Consider the following 17,963-nt stretch of genomic DNA (forward strand, 5'->3'; position numbering starts at 1 on the left):
TTTGAAAACTAATTCAAATGTCTTCTTTCTTGTAATGGTGCTGGGCAAAGGTTCTAATTCCTTTCGCTTGTTCCTTGCATATATATAATTTTCCGTACTTCATAAACAACTGGTCTATCAACTGGACACCTCAACATAATGTAAATAATCTATTCAGCACCTTCCACAGATTATACAATTAGAACAGACCTTATTGTTAGAGATGTATGAAATCTCAGAAATGTATGCTGATGATTCGCAAATTTGTGAATCGTGTCAAATTTCACCAATCAGAGTTACTACCAGGGGCAGGCTGGGCTGGGAGGCAGGGGGCATCTGCCCCAAAGGCCGGTCCCACAGTGGGCTACCTTGAGTTAGGTCACTGGGTCACCTGCATGTTTTCCCCTTTTAAAATGTTCTTAATAGGCTGCCCAGTCAAGTCTTGCCCCCCCCCGGGCTAAAATTTGCCAGCCCTCCCCTGGTTACTACCAATCTGATTTGCTAGACTTACTCAGTTTCAAATTTCAACAGTTTTTGTGTAGGGCAAATAGCTAGTTTTTAATTGTCACTCAATATTACTGTGATCCCTATGAATGATATGTCACATCTATTATGGTATGGGACACTTATTACATATCACATTTAATGTTCTTGTTCTCAGCTGGGGTAAATTTACAGGTCGTCCATTGTTGATTTGTTTCCACAATTTTAAGGGGGTTACTGATAGCAATTCCACCAGGAGCGCCAAACAGACATTCAGACAATACAACACAGAACATGGTTTTGGGGACAATTTTCTGATGGTTCTTTTTGTTTTTATTTTAAATATTATCACTGATTTGGGGTTGTCGTGAATACACTGACACATTTTTCTCAGATATATTTCCATTTCTTGCTGTATGAATGACATGTCCAAAATGTGCCAATTTTCTGCTTGGATTGTAGCACTTTAGCAAATACACTGGTTGATATCACAATAAATTGCTTGTGTATTTCTAACATAGATATGTAGTCGTACTAATGACAAGCAAAGAAAACAATGGTGTTTTGCGGCAGTCAGTGTGTTGTAGTGAGGGTTTAAAATTTGTAAGAGTAAAACGGAAAAGATAAAATCAGACACTGCTGCAGTACAGTATTTTGGTCCACTAACAGCCACAGAAAACATCTACAGTGGTTCCTCTAGTACAATACAGAAAGTGTACATTTGCAAGTGGCTGCAAAAGTGTTTTTCTAAATCATATGACATTGCTGACGGCTTCTCTCCATGCACTGTGATTGGCCTGATTCTCCAGTGGGAACTATTTTATTTTTTTGGCAAATTGGCACAATTTGCACATTAATTTGTTGTTGGTAAATCTCCAAAATTGGTCCAAATTACATACTTAGACTAATCAACGTGCCTATCTCTACTTGCTACATCTAGCGTGGAATTTACGTTTTAGCAGAAAATGTGCTTAATTAGTATATATTCTTAACCACACTGTGAATAGAATCAATGATGTATCTCATTGCAATGTACAATGTATAATAATGAACTGCGCTATGTGCTAAAGAATGATATACTTTACCATGGAAAGAAATAAGGATTCATTGGTTATCAGATTAACTTTGGAAGTATTGGAAAACTATAGAACTTTTGATGATTTCGAATGGACCAAATCCATTGGATTTGTATCATTGCTCTAGACAAGTTGCAATTTGGAAACACCGTGGAATAAAATATTACACGTCATAATATAAGGCAATTTATTAATGCTGCAAAATGTGTCACACGAGTACTTTAGCAGTAAGAATGACCGGTCTATTTGCACACACTCTGACTGCTTTTGCACTGAGCCCAAGATCACTGCCCATATGAGAAGATGACATTCCTGTGTGCTAGTTCAGCCTGCACGCTTCCTATATGCTCTTATGTTACAATGTCAATTTACTATGAAACAACTTATGCAAGTAAAGGGACTATGGGAATCTAAGTTATCAGTTCAGTTTTTAAAACACTAAGGGCCTGAGTCATTAAGGCAGACAAAGGAGTACATGTTCTCTGGGACAAACCATGTTACAATACAAGGGGTGCAAATTAGTTTATTATTTTGCACATAAGATAAATACTTTCTGTTTTTTCATCTAGCACACAAATATTTGCTAGCTTTATTATTACACTGAAATTTAAAGTTGATCTAAGACATGCCCTACCCCAACTATAAATCTGCCCCACATTTTAAATTTACCTCCCCTCCAATGCAACATGGTTTTGCCCAGGTGCAAAGTTACTGCTTTTGTATGCTTTACTCTCCTTAATGACTCAGGCCTGATATTTCATGTTTGGAGAGCTATTGTTACTATATAGGCAAACTAGGCACATGCCCAGGGCAGCACAGTTCAGGGATGATTTTATGCTGAATTTGTTTACAGTTTTCTACTGTATTCTTGTTTAAGTTCTAGGTCTTAATGCTTTTCCTATTATGAATATAGGGCATGAGCATGTTGTTTACAGAATCATCAATATATCACCAGTGCAACATGGTTTTTCCCAGGTGCAAATGTTACTCCTTTTTTATGCTTTGCTCTCCGTAATGACTCAGGCCCTAAATGACATTTATAAACTGTAAAACTACAAAACTGTTGCATAAATGCTCTTTTGAGGAGTAAAGTAAAATGTTTGCACTGACCAATGGAAGGAGTTGGGCAGATTTGGGGTATTGCTTGCAAAGTGTGGATTAGGCACACCACCTACTTTTACACTGAAGTGCAGAAACAAGATTTTAGAATTTGAATAACATAAAAGGAGGATGCATGGGTGTACTCTGCTTACTAGGAGGGGACAAAAACTTTTAGTGCCACAGGAGATCATAAATTACATGTCACTTCAGTGGTATCAGAAATAGTTTGCAGTTTGGACTTTGAAGGGATATTTTTACTTTTTCCAGCCTGTACCTTTTCAGGTTTATCCGCCAACCAGCAAAACTAGATTCAGAGAGTTATATTTACTAAACTGTGGGTTTGAATAAGTGGAAATGTTGCCTATAGCAACCAATCAGATTCTAGGGGGTAAATGTATCAAGCTGAGAGTTTTCTGGCGGGTTTGAAAAGTGGAGATATTGCCCATAGCAACCAATCAGATTCTAGCTATCATTTTGTAGAATGTACTAAATTAATGATAGTTAGAATCTGATTGGTTTCTCAAACCCGCCGGAAAACTCTCAGCTTGATACATTTACCCCTAGATGTCATTTTGTAGAATGTACTAAATACATGATAACTAGAATCTGATTGGTTGCTATAGGCAACATCTCCACTTTTCCAAACCCGCAGTTTAGTAAATATACCCCAGGATGTCTTTGCATGGGTGTTTCCAAAGTCCATGAACTGTGTGTGCACTCTGAAATGTGCTAGGAAAACAAGTAGGCTTCTTTGCATACGTATTAGTATTGTAAGTGTGCAGATTATTTGGTTCCTAAATTGCTGTTATTAATGTATGTTTGTTTTTGTGTGATTGCATCTAAAACTGCAAAACAGCTTTCCAGGGAAAGAAAATCTGAAAAATAATAAATTATTGTCTGTCACTAAGGTGTGAAACTAATACTTTATTTAAACAAATAAATAATTTTTCAATGATTTTCCCCTGCTATCAACATCCTGAGATGTCACATCGATATGAGGATTAAACAAAGTCTTAACCCATGGGAAGCGTTCACCAGGAGAAGCCCGGCAAATCTGTTCTCCAGAGGGGACAACCTCTGGCACCAGCCCCTTGAGAGCCAGTAAATGGGTGTTTTTGCTGAAGAAACTGGGTTTCTCCCTATAGAAAATAGACCCTATAATGACCACCATAAACCACCATTGTGTGCACAAGTTATGTTCAAAATTGAGTAATTTCTAAAAATACTTGTTCTTTATTTACTGTGCCCCAATGTGTTTTTATATGGATAAAAGTAGAATTGTATTCTTTTAAGCTTTGCTTATTATTAAGAACAACACTTCCAACCTTTGAAACATAGAATTAGGAAAAGAAATGTAATTAGTTCCTTTTATGTCCAATTAATGGATGCAAGCAACAATTATTTAACACATAGATCATTGAGTACACATTGCTTTAGTTCCTGTATATGCAGACTCATATCTGAATGTCAGTGTGCTATATATATATATATATATATATATATATATATATATATATATATATACTGCTACCAGATAAAAATACTGTTTACATGTAAAGGTGACAGCAACTCTTCAATAACATTACCACACATGTTATCTGCTGTTTCCAATAATCCACAGGCCTATCACATCATTATATTAGGCTCTAGGCGTAGCATTTAAAATACATTAAATGTGTGATGAATGGTTGAGCTGCATTGTACAAAGATCCCTGGTAAAATGTACGCTCTCTGTACTCTTTCCCATTTTGGTGCATATCATTTGCTTCATCAGGGAATGAATATTGATGACCTATGAATATTTCTGGCAAACACACTCTGTGCAGCTGGGTTTTCAGAACATCAGCCAAGAAATGTTCCTTAGTGTCTGCTTGACAGACCTGCCTTTGATCACCTCAAATACTAAACCAAGACGTTAAAAAGGAATCACATGGTCCACTGAACAGAAAAAGTTAGCTTCACCCAGAGCATCATGGGGGGGAGTTTCGCTTCTAAGCCTAGGTTTCATTATTATGCTATAGCACAACTGTTCAAATACTGCATGCATGTTTTTCTATTAATGACCTGTTCCTTGCAAGCATGTCCAGCAATCCGCTGTATAGGTGCAGCATAAGCTGGCAATCACCTTGTCTTCTATTTAAATTACGGTAAAGCTATTTTCCATTTCTGAAGGATTCAGTTCCACTTAAATGGAACCGGAAAAAAATGAGGAGCAGCTGCAAAGCATAATAAGTCAGGGCCTCTGAGAGGTGGTTGGAGGAAATTGTGTTTGGTTTCTGCAGACTTGTTCTGGATGCAGAGAAATACTGTAAGCTCAGGACAACTGGAATAATTACCCAATTTGCTACCAATGTGACTTACTGTAGGCCGAGCTGAACCCCCAAATACAGTTTTCTGCAAAATTTAGATTAGATAACGACTGTTTTCAACTAAATTGGCCTCCAGGCACTGTGCATTTTCCGGATTTGCTGTTATGACTGTGTATTACAGTGCAGGTAGGTGCTGTGTGGGATTAGCAATAAAACATTCCAGTTCTCTGCAATTATCTGTAGGATCTGATGGACGTTACTATACATTTGTCTTGGACTGGGTTACAGCTTCTGCTGATTCAGAAGAACCTTAATGAAGTTAAGGCGGTTGCCTGCTGTTGGTATGTATAATCACATTTGCCAAAATTATAATATGCTCTTCTATCTACAGCTTGTATAGAGGCAAAGCTGCAGATTTGAAGGTGATGTTACTGATATAAGTTAGCTGTGTTTTGGTACGAATCGTTTAACAAGCCAAGTGTCCATACCTAGGGGTCCTCTAGGACTTGCACTGGTCAGGAATGCACCCTATATTGATGATTCTGTAGACAACATGCTCATGCCCCATATTCATAATAGGAAAAGCATTAAGACCTAGAACTTAAACAAGAATACAGTAGAAAACTGTAAACAAATTCAGCATAAAATCATCCCTGAACTGTGCTGCCCTGGGCATGTGCCTAGTTTGCCTATATAGTAACAATAGCTCTCCAAACATGAAATATCAGGCCTGAGTCATTAAGGAGAGTAAAGCATACAAAAGCAGTAACTTTGCACCTGGGCAAAACCATGTTGCATTGGAGGGGGAGGTAAATTTAAAATGTGAGGACAGATTTATAGTTGGGGTAGGACATGTCCTAGATCAACTTTATATTTCAGTGTAAAAATAAATCTATCAAGTATTTGTGTGCTACATGAAAAAACATTGCATTGTAACATGGTTTGTCTAGGAGCAAACTTACTCCTTTTTTTTGCTTTGCTCTCCTTAATGACATGTCCCTTCATGTTTACATGGAAGACTGGGAGTGACTACAAGACTGTGGGGGTAAACTTATCAAATCTTCTAAAAAGGAAATGTGGAAGTGCTACCCATAGCAATCAGATTCTAGCTATCATTTTCTAGAATGTAGTAAAGGAATGATAGCTGATTCTAATTGGTTGCTATGGGCAACTCCTCCAGTTTTCTTTTTTTTCAAGGTTTGATAAAACTACCCCTGTGTGATTTTTCTCTCCATCATCCCTTCATCTTATCATGGACTCCAATCTAGTTACAATGAGAAACTGAGCTATAGATAAATTGTGCACATTACAAACGATAGGTCATACTCATTTGTTAATCCATGTAAACAGGGACAATGCACCTAAACAGAGTGAGAGTAACCAATACATGTTATACAGTCTAATTGTTCTATATGGAAGATTCAAATCATTTTACTGTGGCTACAGATTAGATTTCTTCTACTTTTGTTTTAATGTTGCTATAATGATGTTTTCCATTTTTAAATTGTCTAAGCATTCTTTACATTGGAATTCCACCAGTTCCATTATTCCAGTGGCTGTGGGTGGTCAAGTACAGTACATGATGACAAAATGGGTGAGAGGCTTGGGCTTTGGAACCAGATTATGAGACCATAAAATGTCCAAACATGGGTGGATACTGTTACTCTGCCCAAATAGCCAATTTGGTCACGCAATGTAAATATCACAGGTTCTGTCTGCCTTTCTGTCTGTCGTATATACTGGTATATCAACTGTGTAGTTTTCAGTGTCGAAAAAAACCAGAACAGGCATTTCGTGCAAGCATGAAACCACTGTCCATCAATTTTTCTCAGTTAGTAGTAATGTTAGGACACATCAGTTCCTAGTCTGGACATATCCTGGCAGCTGATATATCAGGTTAATCGACACTAATGCAACACTCGCAATTTACTTTCAAACTTCTTTTTACTGTTATCTGTGAAGCACTATAAGACACCTAGGGGTTACATATCACAAACTACACATCCCAAGCATGGTACTGTACTTCCGTTGTTCTGCTGGTTGCATGTAGGGGGCCACAAGGGGAAAAAATATTTTCTCCTTTAAATTGATTTTAAAAATTATGTTTCACACATAATCTATTTAATTTAAATTAAGACAATTAACAATAAGAGAGAACTGTGCTTTTGTATTTAGTAATTTACCCCCAGCTCTTAGAGCTTCTTTAATCAGCACCTACAACCTTCCCCTGCCCCGTTAGCACTGAAACTTCTCCAGGCTGCTACTCACATAAATGCATTGAATGCAGCTCTGCTTGGCTGAGATTCTTCCGCATAATGGGCTCTGAATGGAGCTATTCTTTAAATATTGTTTGTATTTATAAGAAATATTGTGAGCTTGGTATGATACCAGGGAGGGCTTGCAGCCAGTGGCTGCTAGAAGCACATAAATATAGATAGCAGCACAGAAAAGAAGCCGGGGGCAATAAAGGGAAAATACAAAAACCCTTTCTAACTTTACTTTGACCCTTTGCAAATAGTTTTACATTTTACTTTCTCAATTGTGCTTCAGTAACTGATGATATCCTTTTACATTTACCTTTAACAACTGTCCCTTCCAGAAACACACTTTAAATAAGGTATGTTTTACCTAGGGTGTGAGCCCCTTTTTATTTTTTTTCCTTACCTCTCTGTTTCTCTATGTGTACCTTGTTTTCATGTGGATAGGGACAGAACAATTTGCAGTTCATCAGTACAATAAAATGCTCACATTTGCTGATCTAGGGCTTCATTTAGAGTCGGGCGCAATGTGCGTCTAAGACTTACAGTCTTAGAAACACATTGAAAGAGCAGGAGTGGGAGTGTGCCGCAGCTTGGGTATTACGAATGGCATGCAACCTCAGTTGCGTCCCACTTGTAATACCCTACCAAGCTGCAACCAGTTCCTGCAGCTAGCTAACAACTACCGCCACATAATTTGTTGTTTTGTGCAAATGCTTTATGTCGGTAATCTCACTCGCATTTTTATTTGAGTCACAAGCTCAAACTAGAGTTACTGATTATTTTGAGATAAGTGAATCTCCAGAATTTTGACTTGCTGAATTATTTCTGCCCCTGGTAGGGGAATCACTAGAGATGTCACTATAAAATTATACCTACCAGAATGACTGCTTCATCCCAATCAGATCCCAAAAGGTACAGTATTAATTGGCATGTATCTTATTGGACACATTCATTTCAAAGTCATTTTAGGTTTGTTCTTCAAAGCACACTATGTCCTCTGGCACTTTAGTTATGCCCATGGCATATCATTATTTTATTGAATTTGTAATTTAAAAAAAAAACACATTTTAAAGTACAATTTTAATAAACTTCATGTATCAAGCAATCCTCTGTGAGCGATCAGTGATCTGATACCCCAGAAACAGACAGAAATGTGACTTTTCAGACCCTACCCAATCATGTCGCTCTTTACTGATACTGCAAGTCGGGAATCAGTAATTAAGAAGATAGGCAAATAAGTATTTCATAATTTTCCTTTAACGCTATGAAAGGTGTATTTTATTTATACTTTTTATTTCTAGGTATCTTTCTTGCGTATTCTTAGTTTGCTTACATAGTAAAAGGGTTTACAGTCTTTCCTCTCTCTCTCTCTTTTCTCTATATATAAAATGTGACTAAGGTAGGGTTGTGTATGGTTGGATTGGGTGGACACCCCATTTGCCGACACAATAATCCGCCACGACTGAACCCCGACGGAGAAGCCAGGTACTATGTACTCTCCCCAACCACTCCTGAATACATTGATATTAGGCAAAGGTCTTTTTATCGTTTTATTTTCTGATGGAGATAAACAATACATATTTGCTGTATGTTTGAGCATTCAAAAACAAAAATTCTGCTAAAACTTTTATCTAAACAATATCTTTCCCTAACCCTCTCAATCGCAGAACTGTGGGGTTACATGCCAGCAGAGCCTTGATGCTCCAGGGCACAGAGTTTGAATGTAAGCCACTGCAGATACTGATTGTCGATGTGGCGTGGGTGCATAGACAAGCACCATCGGCAGGTAGGCAGGGCTGCCACCAGAAATAGTGGGTCCCAGGGCAAATGTAACATGCAGGGACCCACTTCTTCCTTATCTCATCCCATCTCCATTTTTAAATTGTCCTCTACTCAACATTTGGCACCTTGCAAAGTCCCCATTTTTTCCGGCCATCAATCCCGTTCTCTGTAGCTGCCTTTTGTCCCCAATTCTAACTAACCCCTGCGGTAGTTTACTTACCTCTCTGCTTCTTCTGCTCCTTTCGGCTTCTCTCCAATGACATGGTTGTGATGTCATTAGATAGGTCAGCGAGGCTGCAGGGAGCCGAACACCTCTCTGCCTTGACGTAGTTCTCTGTCCAGGAAAGTCTGCTGGGAAGATGTGCTGGGACTGGAACAATTGGTGGCATCTGTGGCTCCCTCCAGGTCTTAGAAGTGAAAGCGAATGTGCTCACTTCCAAAGGAAGCTCGCCACATCCCTTAATATACTGCGGAGGTCATATCCTCTAATAAATCTGCTTAGGCCCAGCGTTGGTTGGGACTCATACTGCTGTACTCCCCTTTGTTTTGCAGTAACTTGGACTGAATGAAATAAATGACTACAAAGCATCTTGAAATCAATCATTAGTATAGCAACCAATCAGATTCAGCTAAAGATTCAATACCCTAAAACTGACCAAATTTCATGAATTTTCAGACCAAACTCAATTGTTTCATTCAACTTTACTGATAATTTAACATAACAGTAGAAACATTGGGGCGGAACCGAGTTCCGTGGTGAATAGGTTCAAGTTTATTTGTAATAAAATGACTGATTTTATCTGGAAGTGGATGTTACTTTCACCATAGTATCATCAGTACATGATGCTGTATGTTACTGAGCAGTATTTCAGTCCCATCATTTTATTTCCATGGATGTTTTCTGTGTAAACTGGCTCTTCTGTTCCCTGCATGATTCATCTGTGCTGCAGCCTGTGAGCTGGCCGCCCTATGTCTCTATCTGCACCTTCTATCATAACATGTATAGCACATCCATTGTGATGGTACGTAAGAGCCTAACTCTGGCGGCACACATATCAGAGGCACAAGCAACATAAGGAGGTATATTTACTAAACTGCTGGTTTGAAAAAATGGAGATGATGCCTATAGCAACCAATCAGATTAAAGCTATCATTTATTTAGCACATTCTACAAAATGACAGCTAGAATCTGATTGGTTGCTATAGGCAACATCTCCACTTTTTCAAAGCCGCAGTTTAGTAAATATACCACCTTATCTGTGAGTAGTTTGTATGTTCTCCCTGTGTTTGTGTGGGTTTCCTCCGGGTGCTCCGGTTTCCCCCACACTCCAAAAACACACTGGTAGATTAATTGGCTGCTATCAAATTGACCCTAGTCTGTGTGTCTGTGTGTGTGTTAAGGAATTTAGACTGTAAGCCACAATGGGGCAAGGACTGATGTGAATGAGTTCTCTGCACAGCGCTGCGGAATTAGTGGCACTATATAAATAATTTGGTGATCATGGTGATGGTGATGATGATGATGATGATGATGATGAATCTGCAAGCCTATTGTGTATGGTTTGGATTTGGAGATGTGGTCAGGTGAATTCTAATAGAGAAATGTATGGTTCAGAATGCAATATTCTTTATAATACACAGATTTCCCTAATAAACACTGATTGATCTCAACAATGACCTTGACAATTGTAAGTGACGACATCAGAAGCCATAATTTTACAAAAATGTACAGATATTATTTATTGAACAATGTGTTTTTTAAACAAAAAAATTGTGAATGGCTTCAATGTTTTCAGTGTGCCTTCCCTCATTCTGTACATACCAGCCCAATGTCAATTCAACTCCTTAACATTGCACTATATAGAATTGTAGCTCTATCCTGCTGATTTAAACCACTGTATTACCCTTGAACCAATACCTATGCATATAACCGTAAGCATTTAATTTGAAAAAGTTCAGAATATGTGCAGGTTCACTGTTTAAATAGCTGACTACTGTGTATCCAGGACACTTTGTATGTATCCATAACACGGTCAGCCTCAGTTGCATCAAGTTGCTTGCAAAACTCAAATATACAAGGTGGAATAGGGATAATTGATAATTACAGACATTTAGGGGCCTATTAAATTGTAGGCAAAAAAACATTTCTCCAGTGAAAACGGGTGTTTATCTTTACCAAAGATAGCGCTTCTCCCTATTTATCAAGCCCTCCCTGCCAGTGATAGCTGTTACCGAGTCTGTGTGGCGAAAGTTTCCTCATGCAGGGCCCCCATGGCTATTTACAATGGACAATGGTGGTACAAGTACAGCTGCTGTCCTCCTATTGCTATCGCTGGGGTATCAGTACTGTAAAGCAGTGTTTCCTTTTTTAATTTCTCTATTTTTAACGTATTTGTCCTTTTTTTCTTTTTATGTAAAGTGGAACTGGAAGCCCATGACCAGGCGTCCACTGCGCATGTGTGAACCGGCACTGAAGACTGGCTGGTGAAGCGGTAACAGTCCCCTTAGCGCTCAGGCTGGTATTGCTGGTGAGCTGAGTATTACTCAGCTGCCCTGACAAACATTATCTTAAATTGGGGTGAAACAAGATTTTCTATCCATTACATAAGCAGTGACAGAAAATATAGGTTATCTCTGGGGCATAGTAAATAGGCAGCTTAGAGTTAGGAATAAATCCAGATAAAGTTGCACCTGGGCAAACCTTGTTGTAATACAAGGTTTGCCCAGGTGCACATTTTTACATGCAGGGAAAAGACTACCTGCCTCACATGTAGCACACATACATGAGGATTTTTTTTTTTAACCCTGCAGATTAGAGTTGAGCCTGGAGGTGCCACCTTCCCAACTCTACATTTGTCCACACATTTTAACACACACCCCCCCCCCCCTCCCCCGCCTGCAGCGCCACATGGTTTTGTCAAGGCATATAATTCCACACCTTCTAACTGATATACTCCTAACTCTAAATGGGTCCCAAGGTGTTCATATTGAATGTGGCATAAAACATGTCCATGTTACATTCAATAGCAATGCCATGTATACAGTACTTCTTCACAGGGATCATGTATCCTTATTCCACACGATAAGTTGCCAGTGCCAGGGGCAAACGTAGGATTCGTAGAAGGGGTTTCCACACCACGCCGCCAGTGGGCGTGGCCAGCATGTATGGGGGCATAGCTATAATATTAGACAGTGCTTGGCTGCTCTCCAACTCTTCCTATCCTTATAATATACATGGGCAATGCTGCATGCACTGCAGAGCCGTGTGAAGCGGGGCAGGGTCCAGCCACCTCAATTATACAGTGCCCCAGGCTTGGAGGGGGTTTCCAGGCACTAGGACCCCCCTCGGTTTGCCTATGAGTGCAGTGGTGGAACTACTATTGGTGCATCAAGTGCAGTGCACCTGGACCCGTTGAAATAATGGGGCCTGCTGCATGGCAGATGCAGAGAGTCAGGGGCCCAGGTTTCCTCCTCTGCGCCTCCCTGCACTCGGGTCCACAGCTGGCTAGTTCCGCCCCTGAGCTAGTGGATGTCTGCAGCACAATCTCAACTTATTGCAGAATCATACATGTGTACCCAGCCTGCAAACATCTTTACATAGTTAGTAAAACACTTCATATACATGACACATGCAGCCATTCTGATTGCAATGCCCAAAATACTGATGAAACACATGCAATAGTAAATAATACATTCATTGTCAAGTGTTTCTGACTTTCACAGTATATTGATTATGGTTGATCATGAAGGATATATAATAGCCAACAGAATAAGTGGTTCATTATAGGGGAAAAGAATATAACATGGAAAATGAACCTCCCTTTTATGTTACAATTCTTCAATGCGATGTTTGTTGCCTTTTAGCTTTGTTAAAAACGTTCATATGTTTTATATAAGTCATAATAATAGTGTTTGATTCTAATGCTGTTTTTCTTTTTATTTGCCATGAAAAGCTATGTAATTTGGTGTGTTTCATTTGATGCCATGTGTATCTACCTAGATCAGACGCTATCCCCACCCTCTAATTATAAGAGCATCATGAAAGTTTATTAATACCAGGTGTACCCACAGGGGCATTGAGTTGATTGAATTAACAAGCTCCAGAGAGTGTGCAGGGGCACTGTAGCATCTGCTTAGCAACACTGAATGCTGCCATTTACATTCCACAGGTGGTACGGAATGCGATCAATAATTATTTGGAATACTCTGTCCCTCTGTTTCTTGCGGTAGCATGCTGCCCATTGCAGAGCATACCAATTAACATGACTGAACCGTTCAATAACACAGATGCACATCTTAGAAAATAAAGTGTTTATTAAGAAACTGTTTATGCTGAATATATTTTATATACGCAATCTTTGTGTAACCAGTTTCTATATTATGGCACAATATTCAAAGTAATAGAAGTACATTTTCGTTTAATAGGCTGAATATGAGGTAATCATTTTAATTAAAATATCAGCCTTTAGTTTAACTTCCATGGCAGTTAGTCGGTCCGATAAGATGGCAATCAATTCAATTTTACGATATGACATTTCCCTGCAGTTCATCAATATGGTGAAATAGTTTTGGCGATTACTAAAATGTTTCAAAATGTTTTATGCGCAATAAACATATCTAAATATAAATATAAGACGTATATTTCTACTGCTATATACTACTCCATTGTTCATTGTAAATATCTGCCTGTCTAAGGGCATTCCTTTATAAATAACAAATTGCTGATAGAAAGAGACATGGTTCTTTTGTGAATTTTGTTTTTCATTATATATCGTGTGTATGATGTATATGCATTGATACTTATTTCTGCATCTGTTGCATAATAAGTTTATTAGCAATATGAAATAGCAGAGGGCACATTTTAATAATATTCTTTGAATATCACCAACTTTACCTATGCCATATTTTACAAACATGACATATATATATATATATATATATTATAAGTTGTTTGCAATATCGCTAAAAATCCCACTTGCCCATTATTTCTTGTTTAATGAATACTGATGTTCTGAGCTTATAGCACAGAAGCCAACAGTGGTCAAATGTGCAATAATCTTCCTAAAAGTAGTGCATACAGACACATTTTCAGGCACAATGGTTAAAAGAGACATAGGTTATAATCTTTGCACTCTGCATGGTTTCCTAAGATCTATAAATATATATTATATTATGTTTAGACAGTGTGTGCTAACAAACTACTCCTATGTTCCCATCTATTTCATTTATATAATTGGTAAATTGCAACACCTTTAGCATGAGTTACTTGAGTCCTTGTTACAGCTATTGAACAATGTGTGAGGAACGTAGGATAATAGCACTAGCACTCTGTGATATGCCTCAGGTTGGCAGGCATTTGTATTATAGCATCTAAAATCATAAATGATACTGTTGTGGCTGAAACAAATACATTTTACATCTGAGCTTCCCTTTTTTACTTTTGGGGAACAAAGCACAAAGATCAACATAGGGATCACAAATCCCTATGCTGATAAATGAGTCAGAATACATGGATGTTAAAGAACACTGCACTGCATGGGTAAAAATGGAGTGTGGTGTCAGTATTCCTTTTAGGTGGTCTAATTATCATCTCTATGTATATAATATGAATGAAGTGAGAACAAAGTGGGACTTTAACAGTATAGTATTTCATACATAAATGTACTGTTATCTGTAGCAACAAATCAGATCATAGCTCACATTTTTTAGAGCGGTTTAGAAAAAACAAAGCAGACATTTGATTGGTTGCTCTATGTATTTTGCACCAATTTCTTAATCTGAAGTAGGATCAGTGATCCGTATGCTCAGTGTAGAGTCCATATACACTGATCTATGAAAAAGGTGTAAAATAGAAAAAATAGGGATGCATTGTCCTGACAATTCTCTGTCCCGCCTATTCTTAAATAATAATGTGTATGCCTTCAGCACGGGGTGAATGATCTGTATTGTAACCTATGTTTACTACAGGATAAACATTGAAGATGTCAAAGGCCTGTGTGTATAGATATCCTAACAGTGACCGTAACATTTACTTAGTGCACCTATAGACAATTTATAAAGTGTACCTCCTATGTCACCCCCCCCACCACAACTTACCGCTAACAAAAAAAAGAAAATAATAATACAAATAATAAAACTTCTGACGCACAAAAGATTTGTAAAACATTTCATTGAAAAATAATTACAATTTCTCCTGTTAAAAAAAGTAATATTTCATATCTCACTTTGTCATAGGTATAGCTGGAGAAACCTGGGAGGCCCTTTTCTTACCAGTCTCTGTTTAATGACTTCCAATGACATAAAAGGCCCTGCTTTATGAGATCTCTCTAGGTTGCCACTGCAAGAGGTGATGACATCATTAATAAGGTGATGTGAAGTCACGGGATCACAAAGAGAACGGAAACACAGATTCCATACAGGAAAACACGACTAAGATTTTTTTTTTTGTTTTTTTTAAACAAGTACAACTAGTGTTTATTATAAAGATGGCTCCTTTGGAGTCTGTCTCCATTTTTTTTTTTTAATATAAGTTGCTGCTCCTGCTGCTGTTGCTGTGGCATGTCTGGATAAATTGGTAAGCAGTAGCTACTGGAGTTAAAGCAACGTTTATCTTTTGGCAGAAATATGCTTCTGTCATATTACAAGTTTACAACAGAGGACTAGTGCAGTCTTGTGAAACCTCGATCCAAAAGTGTTCTGTGCCTCCCTTCACATTTTTTTGAGAGAACAGCCTAAACTTCACAACATAACGGGGAACTTTAGAGGCTTAAAAGACGTGGCGTCCTTTGCTGAAATAAACACCGACGTCGTGAACATAAATGCCTTGGTTAAGAGGTTTGGGGTGTCCGGGAAGGCTTATTGTGTTCAACATATATTCTCTGAAACCTAAAAAAAAAGAAAAAACAAAGGCAAAATAAAGGAAAGAAAAAACAAAAATAGGAAGGTACTTTAAGGAAAAATAAGCAAATAATTGTCACTTCATAAATATTGTATTTGAAGGGAAACAGATAATCAAATAAATTATCCAGTACTGACAAATGAGACAGGAAAAAATAAACTGGATTCTTTTTTTTTTTTCAATAGGAATGTGCATTAAACAGTTGTACGTGATAAAATGTATTTACTTTTTTTTAAAAAAAAGAAGGGTTTAATTTAAATTTTTGCTTTATAAAGATCATGATTGTTGTACAGAAAGACATCACTACAAATAATAATTAGCAAGAAGCCAACAAACTGCAAATGATAAAGATATTCGACAATTATTATCCACATAACATACATGCTAGATCAGCTTGGTAAATAGGAGGGAACTTTCATATATATATATATATATATATATATATATATATATATATATATATATATATATATATATATACTTTATTCAAAATTAAGCCATAAGAAAGTTCTGAGAAATTAAATGTACCAATGTATGCCATCTGATCTTGGCATGGCTTTGAAGACTGCATTACATAAAGATATTACATTGTGTCACCTCCGACAGTTAACATGGAAACATAATGAAAGCAATGGGAACATACAAATTGTTTATCCTGACTGTAAATTGATTGCCATTGACTCATGTGTATTTTGTACAAATTATGCTACTAAGATCTTTTCTTTCTATTCTTTCATTGGGGAATGGAGAAAATGTGTGTTTATAAAAATAAATATATAATGTATTTGCCTTTGGTTCCCTTACACAGACAACATGCATAACAAAATAAACCCTGACTCAGACACATGAACAACATTCACATAAATACTACACTCGCATTTTTCCAAGTCTTATTTCATGAATTTTGCGAGATTTTGAATATGTGCCTTTTATGTGTTTTTTTTTTAGAAACAAAATAATTATCATTCACTATATTATCTCTGTGTTGAAAGCTTGCAATGCTTTTCTGTATAGTTAGCTATTAAATCTACCACTTTAAATCAGTTTTATGATGTTTATTTACAGAAAACCAACATTTGCAATTGAATTACTCCGTTGTTTTTACTTTTTGATCTAATCTGTTTTCATTGGAAAATGTAGCTTTTACTTTACAGCCACCTCTTCACTCCCCTGGTCTAATGGAAGAAATCAACAGGCTTAGTACGTAAAAATCCTGGGAATGATGTGGGCAATGCGTGTGTTACATGGGAAGACAGAGAAAGGGGTATATTTAATTAACTGCAGGTATGAAAAAGTGGAGATGTTACCTATAGCAGCAACTAATCAGAATCTAGCTGTCATTTTGTAGAATGTACTAAATAAATGATAACTAGAATCTGTTTGGTTGCTATAGACAACATCTCCACTTTTTCAAACCCGCAGTTTAGTAAATATACCCCAAGGTCTTGCTTACTAGCTGATTAAGCAAATTATCAAGTTGACCATTAACCCTGCACATCTTCCAAATTCTACACCACGTTCACAAAGTGCAGGCAATCTAGAGGTATTCTTCCCAGCAATGCCAGTTTGAATATTGTGTCACTTTGGGCTATGCTCCTGAATAGTCTACGCCATGCCCTCGTGGGTGGGTCAAACGTGAACAATAGACGTATGGTTTTGTGCCCCTTGAGCAAACAGAAGCTTGGCCAAGCCATTACGTTTTACTGAGGAATCAGAATTTGGTTTTAATGGAAAATATCAGGAAAGCCCTCAGTTGGTTCTTTTTTTATTTAAAACTGGAAACCGGACCCCCTACTTATACACCACATACAAAGTTTACATTTTATATAGTCTGTTTTAAAAAAAAGACTGTAGAGCAGCCGACACTTTAGGTTTTATTCTAAATTTCATTTGAAATCTTTGAAAACTATAAACGATAATAATAAAGTGACATTTTTTAAAAATACAAGGCTACCATAAGAAATAAATTACAATTTATTTATTTTTTTATCTAAAGGATCCTTACAGTTGCGTATATTGCAGTGCGGCTAGTATGATAATGAACATGTAGAAAATGTTCATAGTGTAACTAACA

General features: G+C 37.5%; 1 protein-coding gene across 5 annotated transcripts in view; it reads right to left on the reverse strand.

Moving 5' to 3' along the window:
- NTRK3 (neurotrophic receptor tyrosine kinase 3) overlaps nucleotides 1–17,963 on the reverse strand; it is a 479,767-nt gene that overhangs the window by 78,819 nt on the left and 382,985 nt on the right. The window contains exon 14 of one of the 5 annotated variants that reach the window (XM_075207754.1): nucleotides 15,144–15,876. The exons of the other annotated variants lie outside the window; for them this stretch is intronic. Coding sequence (XP_075063855.1) covers nucleotides 15,758–15,876 — 119 coding nt within the window. The 3' untranslated portion in view covers nucleotides 15,144–15,757. Of the gene's footprint in view, nucleotides 1–15,143; nucleotides 15,877–17,963 lie in introns of those variants that run through there. 5 annotated transcript variants of the gene reach the window in all.

Source organism: Mixophyes fleayi, chromosome 4, assembly GCF_038048845.1.
Source record: "Mixophyes fleayi isolate aMixFle1 chromosome 4, aMixFle1.hap1, whole genome shotgun sequence".
Taxonomy (NCBI): Eukaryota; Metazoa; Chordata; class Amphibia; order Anura; family Limnodynastidae; genus Mixophyes; species Mixophyes fleayi.